The sequence below is a fragment of the Notothenia coriiceps genome, unplaced genomic scaffold (assembly GCF_000735185.1).
Source record: "Notothenia coriiceps isolate Sejong01 unplaced genomic scaffold, NC01 NC01_scaffold00027656, whole genome shotgun sequence".
Classification (NCBI taxonomy): Eukaryota; Metazoa; Chordata; class Actinopteri; order Perciformes; family Nototheniidae; genus Notothenia; species Notothenia coriiceps.
The window spans coordinates 425,834-434,956 of NW_011360357.1; the positions used below are offsets into that span (position 1 = coordinate 425,834).

At 42.5% G+C, this 9,123-nt stretch overlaps 1 protein-coding gene across 1 annotated transcript; it reads right to left on the reverse strand.

The window, feature by feature from the left end:
- Window positions 1-331: 331 nt before the first annotated feature.
- On the reverse strand, window positions 332-6,119 carry foxred2 (FAD-dependent oxidoreductase domain containing 2). The gene is made up of 7 exons (XM_010785409.1): window positions 6,048-6,119; window positions 3,730-4,052; window positions 2,885-3,051; window positions 2,460-2,625; window positions 2,104-2,330; window positions 1,856-2,026; window positions 332-1,273 (listed from the first exon to the last, which is right to left on the reverse strand). Exons 1-7 carry the CDS (start codon window positions 6,117-6,119, stop codon window positions 1,038-1,040), a joined length of 1,362 nt encoding a protein of 453 aa, XP_010783711.1. The 3' UTR covers window positions 332-1,037.
- Between the last annotated feature and the right edge of the window lie 3,004 nt (window positions 6,120-9,123).

The following is a 9,123-nucleotide window of genomic DNA, read 5'->3' on the forward strand; positions in this document are numbered from 1 at the left end:
CATGTTAGGGTTAGGGTTAAACCCTAAAACATTTTTGAATGTGTCAGTGGGTGAGATGTTAGGGTTAGGGTTAAACCTGACTGGTTTTCGGTTTTCGGACCCCCCCAATAAAGCAAAACTGCACGTTTCAGAGTGGCCTTTTATTGTGGCCAGCCTAAGGCACACCTGTGCAATAATCATGCTGTCTAATCAGCATCTTGATATGCCACACCTGTGAGGTGGGATGGATTATCTCGGCAAAGGAGAAGTGCTCACTATCAGACTTTTTCAGATTTGTGAACAATATTTGAGAGAAATGGTTATTTTGTGAATATAGAAAATGTTTTAGATCTTTGAGTTCATCTCATGAAAAACGGGAGCAAAAACAAAAGTGTTGCGTTTATATTTTTGTTCAGTGTACGTTTCATCAGGTAACGTCATGTAAAATGTAGAATGCATAATCGTTTTGTAACACCCACCCTTCACCTATAAAGCTTCAGATAATTTTGATTTACATGATATGAAAATGGTTATATATATAAAGCACTTAAATATTTGATAAGGAACAAAAATAAGGGAACATTCAAGGGGCAACGTGCCGCTCCAGTGATAAGCAGTGATTTCCAACATGGGGGGTCGGGTCCCCAACAGGTCGCATTATGATGACGTTGGAGGGGCTGTGAGATCATTATTAAAAAAGTAAACACACAAGTCATCTGTTGCACACACATTATGTTTTTTATGGACTAATCTTTGCTCTTTTTCTTGTGAATTACTGGATAATATTACTTCTTTGGACCCTTAATATCAAAATAAAGAAAAGAAAATCACTCTTTGGTTGAAATGGTCAAGTGTGAGACATTTACATCACGTTTGTTATTATACATGCCTTATTTTAAAGGGTTACAAGCCGACAATATTTGGAACCAGTGATCAGAAGGATGTTATGTCAAGGTATTTGGTTTTATGGACAGAATCATTATGGATGCTGGAGGTAGCTAGGCTGAGGGTCCTTAACAGCATCTCAGGCATAGCTTTATCACACTTCAGTAAAACAATCAGAAGTCTAGTTTCAGTCCTGAAGACACGGAGGCTCCAGCTTGTGCCAGGTAGTTTGGGAACGCCGGGTCGGACCCTGATGTTTTTCCCGTTTCCTGTTCAGTAGGCATCAGCCCGGCGCCGTGAACCTGCTGCCACAGCTGAGTGTTGTGAGCGACTCCCTGCCGCTTCAAGTATCCCTGCTGACAAAACAGCGGCGGCTTGCGGTGGGTTAGGGAGGAGCGGAAACAGGATTCTGGAAGACACAGAAATTATTATTTAAATAAAAAAGGTTTTAAAAAAATTCATAATTTATAAAAGACACACAAATTAATAAAAAAACACTTTTTCTTAAAGAAACAGAAATAATTTAAAAATTATATTTCTAAAGACACAGAAATTGTAAAAAATATATATAATAATTCAAAAACGAAAGGAATTATAAAAAAAAAAAGAATTCTAAAATCATTTTTCTAATGAATTTTTTCTAAAAACACTGACATTATTTTAAATATATATATTTCTAGAAGCCACAGAAATTATAAGAATATATATATATATTTCCAAAAACAGCTAAGTTATTTAAAAATATATCTTGTTTTTTAAAAAGCCAAGTAATTATTTAAATAAATATAAATTATTTCTTAAAAACGCACAGAAATGTAAATAAATGTATACAATTAAAAATAAAAATAAAAGGTCTGCTATATAATCAATAATGTTAACCCTTACATTAGCGATTAACATTTTAATTATTAATACACAAATAAATACATGAAAAATTAATTAATTCATAAATTAAAAAAATACTATTTGTATCACAAACAAACAGTTTTACCAGCATAGAAGGCCCTGAGGTCAGTCTGGACACAATGCTCCAGGAAGCGCCGCAGAGGCTGGATATGAGAAATTGGAGTGTCCCATTCTGCGAGGAAGTCCTCCACCATGTGATGCATCGCTTTGGGCCTCGGTAACGGCCAGCCAGTGGGACGCAGCCTCATGTCTTCCTCTGGGGAACAAGAGGAGAACATTAACATACATTCAGAGTTTGTTTTTATTCCTTCCTGAGACAGCATCTCCACTCACCAGTAGGAAGTGTGTCGTAGTAGTATAAAACAGGGTGCAGGAAGTTGGATTTCCAGGCTTTGGTCCAGTCTGTTTCAGCCCTGCTCCGCCCCAGAAAGTCGATCTTGTTGTTCCCGTACTGCATCACCAGGACTATCAGCCCATGTTCGGAGACCTCGTGGCCCGAGACAGAGGAGAACTGGGGCAGAGCCTGGAGAGTAAACTCTTCCACGTATTCACAGTGAGAGCTGAGAGTCAAGGCAGAAGAAAGCATCATTATATAATGAGTATGAAGAAGGGATTAAAAGAGTGGCACAGTCATGATTTCCAGAAGTAAAAAGCTAATGTTAGATATCAAAATAACACCGTTGGCTCACCCTCGAAGAAGTATAACGTCCCCCAGCACCTGAAACATTTGGTAGGGCCCGGAGGCTTCGCTGAGCCGCTTCAGGATCCAGGACTGCAGCTGCGTCGTCAACAGTTTTGTCGATGGCCACAGGTTACTATGGTAACGCTGTTCAAGTACGCGATGTACGGCTCGCACTGTGGCAGAACATTTAAAAAGGGTTTAAGAAAAATCATCTTAAAAACAAAAAATACGAATCATAAAAGGTGAAAAGACCACACGAGCCACTTGTTAAGAAAAAAAACACAATACACAATAAAAACATAGAATACATTTGAATAAAAGCACACAAGTTACCCAAACAGGAATGTCTTTAGATGACATTTAAAAGAGTCTACAGAGTCAGGTGTGCCGGCAGAGCGTTCCATAGTCTAGGAGCCACGGCCTCAAATGTACCTGTGTAACGGAAACCATGGACGAAGCCGCCCGCAGATGAGCGGTAGTCTCTGGAGTGAGCAGCTGTTCCCAGAACAAACAGGCCGGGGGTGTTCATCCCTTCATACCATGGCGTCACACCGGGCAACCTGCCTTTAGCATTGTCACTGATGGGAGGGCAGGCAGAGCTGTGGAGATAAAACATTATATAAGTAATATACAAATGTACAGAGTCACCAGAGAGAGGCTTTGTTGACAGGGCGGAACATTATGCTACTGGATGAATCAATATTTACATTATGGAGTGGTGGAGGGATGACGCTATTTTGTAGATTGACCAAGAAGTTAACATCACAAAGGTTTCCTCGATAAAAAGCCAATGGGATTCTTCCATTGGATTTTGGAATATTGCCAAAAACAAGACAAACTGTTATGATACTACTTTTATAATTGTTGAAACATAAATGCATTGCCAGATGTAAAAAGTTAACGTTGGGATAAAGGAACTGCAGCACGGTCACATGACTTCACGTCACCACCGCTAAGCTAAAGGTGGCTAATGTTGGGCTATAAAGGAACTACAGCACGGTCACATGACTTCACGTCACCACCGCTAAGCTAAAGGTGGCTAATGTTGGGCTATAAAGGAACTACAGCACGGTCACATGACTTCACGTCACCACCGCTAAGCTAAAGGTGGCTAATGTTGGACGTGATGACGTTTAGTCTTCTCATTTAGACACTTAAACACAACCAAAAAACATTGACTATGAGATAAGTTAACTAGAATTGTTGAAATGCTTACTTATTTCCAGGTTTAGGACTCATTTTTGCACCACTCTTTATAATAATCCTACCATTAATACCTGTCAAACACGCTGAAGTTGAACCTGAACCCGAGGCATCGAATCACTCGGTCGTAGGGCTTTCGCATGGAGAAGTTATCAATGTGATACCCTGGCATTTCCTCTCCTGACACGTCAGAGCTGTTCTTCTTCTCCTGGTGTTGAATGTGCTTTTTTAGAGTCAGGTATAACTTTGCTTTATTCTGAGTGCCCGCTCTCCTGCTGCTCTTCTCTTTTCGTTGAGTGATGCCGATTTTTTCCAGACGAGCCTCCGCCAACCCATCTAGAGACTTCAGCTGATATGTGTCTATAAGGTCATTATTCACAGCTCTGAAAAACAAAAACTAAAGTTCAATTTAGAATAAAAGTGCTTATAACGCTAATGAAGAACAGTTGGTGAAGTTGTAATTAAGGACACATGTTCCCAACTGGGTCCTTCTGCAGTTGCAATGGGGTAGCGTTAAAATGTGAGGAAATAAAAAACTGATTTAATGAGAAATGTATATCCAAATATTGAGTGAGGTCTTACTAAATAAGTAAATTAGCTAGTAAGTGAGCAGAGCTAAACAATTAGCTTAAAGTAATTAAACAATGTTTTGGGAATAACTGTCATTAAGGCTTTGATTAATTGTGAAATAGAAAAAAGTAACAGATAAATACTAGTTTAAAGGTCCCATGTCATGGCCATTTCTACTGATCATAATTCCATTGTTGAGGTCTACTAGAATAGATTTACATTGTTCAATGTTCCAAAATCACATTGGTTTCTCATACAGCATCTCTGTATAGTATGTGTATACTATACTACTGTCCTAAACGCTCGCCCTACCCTGTTCTGATGAGTCCACCACCGTTACAGTGGAAAATCAGTGATTAGGTGTTACAATGGCGTTAGCAACCAGAAAATGACACCAGCAATGACAAACAGATGAGAATGCTGCGAATTCTTAACGGGGGGGGGCTAGTTAACTGTCAACGGGGGGTTATGCTCTCTGCGGGGAAACGGTGGACACACACAAGGGCGGTGCCGGCCGTGAGCGAGCAGAGCCGGCCGTCAACGGCCCATGACAACCGGCCGTTCTGTGATTCTCCAGATTCTACAGATGGCCAGTCCGCCCCTGGGTCTGGGTGCCGTTTTGGCGGGACGTTGTGGGGCTCGCTGCTGGAGCCGACAGTGTGAGCTGGCTTACTGGTGTTGTTTCGTTGTTGCTGCGAGACAGCGAGACCCAGCGAAACCCAGCCCAACCCAGCCCGAACCCAGCCCGAGCACACATACACACCCGCGGCCTGGCTGTCAGTCTGTGTGTGTACTCAGGCAGAGTTTAGAAATTCATCATATGCCTTGTCAATATCGTTTGTCTCATATACTACTACTAGGAATCTTTTTTGGTGGCATTGCTTTTTGTTTAGGATTATTATATAACGGAGAGAAAGAGGAAATGAGTGTTCTCATTCATAACACTCCGTTCGATGTCTCACTATGGGATGCGCCTCAACGCGTATGCAAACAGAAGCATCAATCTCATTACGGCAATCCTGATTGGCAGGTGATCTTGACGTCAGCGTCAGGGAATCCACCCCCTATAAGTAGCTTNGAAATGAGTGTTCTCATTCATAACACTCCGTTCGATGTCTCACTATGGGATGCGCCTCAACGCGTATGCAAACAGAAGCATCAATCTCATTACGCCAATCTTGATTGGCTGGTGATCTTGATGTCTACGTCAGGTAATCCACCCACCATATAAGTAGCTTGCGCTACAACGCAGCGTCATTCAAAGACCTCTTCTCGCTTCGGAGCACATCTCAAAATATCAGTAGCCGGGCTAGCTTAACTGTCCACAGACTGAACCCAAGCTAACATTCGGTCGATGGGCGCTTGCCGGTTACTTTTTGCTTTGCAGAAGATTGAATTAAATATTAACATACCAGTTAATATTGAAATCTGCCCTGCCGTTTTTTCTTTCGGAATAACGGTAGGGTTTTGATTTTTTTCTTCAAACAGTAACATACGTACCTGTTACTAGTTTATCCCTCCGTGCCGACACCACGGCGAGGACGGATTCTTCTCTCCCTCACACCAGAGGAGACGGAGATAAAAGATATTAACACACCAGTTAATATTAAAAAATCTGCCCGCCGTTTTTCCTTTCGGAATAACGATTTAAGGTTTTGATTTTTTCTTTCAAACGGTAACATATCTGTTACTAGCGTGTCCCTCCGCGCCGACACCCCGGCAAACGAGGATGGCCCCTTCTCTCCCTCACACCAGGGGAGTCGGAGGCTCGGAGGCTCGGCTCGGAGGCTGCGGGTTTAAGATCTCGGGCACGGACTCACACCAGGTCTGCTCGTCCTGCCTTGGGCTGAAACACGCCCAGGAAGCTATCGATAACCCCGGTTTGTGCGGGCATTGTGCCCGCTTCACCGTCAAGAGCCTCCGCCGACGGCTAGCGCGCCAAGCTAGCCTGTCGGGACAGGACCCCTTCATGTCCGTTGATTTGCCGGCCGGCAATCGGGACATGGTGGCGACTGCCGCGGAGATTTAGCCCCACGCTGTGTTAGGCTGGGGTACAACAACGGCGGTAACCGCGGAATCGGAGCCCCGCGCCGTTTCAGGCTGGGACTCGGTGGCGGCAAGGGCCGCGAGAGCGGAGCCCCGCGCTGTGTCAAGCTGGGGCTCCCAACTGGACCTCACTGTGGTTCCACCCGCGGAGGATGTCCTGGAGCTGGACTATACGGAGGAAGATGAAGAGGATACCTCTGAGTTCCTCTTATCCGACTCGGGAAGACCTTGCCCAAGTAGCGAGGATGAAAGGAGGCAGCTCTTCCCAGTCTTTTCAGAGATGCTGGACGAGGTGTCGGTCTTGTGGATGAGACGGCCCTTCAGCAACCAGGCCCTAATCCAGGGTGCTCCTCCTTGGACTGTTGACGGCATGGAGAAACTCGGACTGCTCCCGCATGCCGCCCATGAGCCGCTGGGTGGCAGCCCACCTCAACCGCGGCTGGCTTCGGCACCGAGCAGGAAACCCACGCTACCGGCAAAGGCAGACCGCTTCCAGTCAGCAATGNGCTGGCGCATCATAAACACGTCAGATAGTGAAAGTGCATTCGGATTCTCTAAAGTAACGCAGTCTCTTCTCCTAAGTCCTTTTGAATTCTCCTATCCACTATCCCTTGACCCCGTGACGTTTCACTCAGAGGTCAAGGAATAGGAGATAGGGTTAGAATTTAGGAGCTGATTTTTGGATTATCGGAACGGAACTCGGGAGTCTCCCGCGCAAATCGGGAGGGTTGACAAGTATGGCTACAGGGCATATGAGTGGTGAAGTTCTGTCACGTGTGCTGTAGTGCCTTTGAACAGGGATGCCTTCACTTTCATTAACAATGTGTGTGTGTGTGGGTTGGTGGGAAACTTTGACTTCCTTGTGTCTTGAGTGGGTTTCTAATAAAGATGGCTTCTGAATTAGTTTACTATACCTAATCAGATTTTTTTTGTTTTTTTATTCTGAGAGATTTTGATCTGCAGGTTTGGCAGCTGTTCTGAAAAACACTGTCGAAAAATCATAACAAAATGAAAATTAAACATATCTCAGTTTAAATACCAACAATAAAAAATGAAATTAGCAATCATTTTGAAGAGTTTTAACTGCCAAAAACGACTTTCGTGAGTGCTATTAAAAGACTCATTCCTACTTTTGTCACAGCTTGTGAAAATAAATGAAATGGCTTTCATGTTCTTCTGAAAGACTTCCTCAACTTCCGTGTAGATTTACACTGGCACTAAAAACAAATGCTGGCAGGGACTGCTGTCAATATTCTGCAGAAGCTAAAATGTTGGCATAGAAAGAAAATCCTTGGACGTCCTCACAAAAAGTCTTAGTCACAAACTCCCTGTCTGAAAAAACTTCACCGTTTGAAGCTTGCTTAAAAACATTGCCTCTGAAGACATTCAAAGCTTGTTTACCCAAATACCTACAGCACACATATTCATATATCAGAATTTCGCAACAAAGACTGGTGACAGGAAGAGGAAAATACCTCTGTCACGAAAATAAAAGGTCAAAAAAAGAGAAAGCGGAAAGATAGAGACATAAAAATATACAGTTCACCAAGTCTGTCCGTTTTTTTACCTAGGGTATGATACAGTGGGTAGCTCGCAATCCCACACACAGAATCACTGTTTCCTGGCGATGTTATAAAAAGAAGGAGCAGGGGAATATATACAAATAGTTCTATATCTGGTGACTGAGGAAAAGGTTGACTATTTCTGTTTTTTTATAGTTATTCTCAAGCAGGATATGATCGGGAAAATAAAATATTTCTCTCTTTTAAATTATTAACAATGCAGTATTGTTAAAATAGAAAGCTGGTGGAAAAAAGTGTAGATATTTTTTGGATACTCAAGAAACTTTAGCCTTCTTCTTGGTGAAGTGATCGCCTTGTGGCAGGGAGGGAGGCGGGTATATACTGCAGGACTTGCTAACAAGCTAATGTTTGAATTATGGTCTGATAAAGCAGTACATGTCACGATGTGTTAATTTTGTGTTTCATTTTGAATTGTCACAGTCTATCGGTTTCCTGTTTTACTTTGATAGGTGTTCACCCCATGTCTATATTTTCTTCCTGTGTCTGTGTTTTCCCTCCTGTCTGATTGGCTGATTGTGTTCACCTGGGTTTCACCTCCCCTCTCCAGCTGTGTCTTGTCTTGTGATTACCCTTTTGTTCCTTGTCAGTCCGTCGTCGGTTTCCCCCGTGGTTTGGTTCTTGAGCTTGTGTGTTGGATGTTCCTGTTCTGCCCTCCTGTGACTCCTGAGTGTTCCTGTTTTGTTTGCTACTTCTTGTTTAACCTTGCCTGCCCCTGCGGTTTTGTATTTTGTAAGTACAGCTTTCATTTTAATAAAGCTCGCTTTTGGTCCTATTCTTATACCCAGTTCTTGTACTGCATGTGGGTCCGCATTCTTGCCAAAACCCTGACAGTACATTAATTAAAGAGTTCTGAGAGAGTAGGCAACCTTTTGAAAATGAAATACTTTTTTCACTAGTTTTTATGTCCCCGTCTTGTTCTTCCATTCTTCAATATGCCCTTTTTCATCGTGTTTATTGGATTATTGTGACCTGATCTCTGACCCACTGGGAGACTACAGGGGTAAAGTTAACAACTGCTGGCAGATCTAAGCCTGTAGAAACCGCAGCCTGGTTAGCTTGTAATGGATATATGGAGGTGTAACAGAAGATGATCTGCTTTTTTTACTGATAAATCTCATGGAAGATTTGAATTCATATGGATTTTGCTTTTGCCATTCGCACCTTATTTGGACCATTCATTTAATTTAATTTCCATCTTTATTTCAAAAAGATAAAAAAATAAAAATAAATAACAAATGTGAAAAACAGAATACTGTATTGTTAGAATAC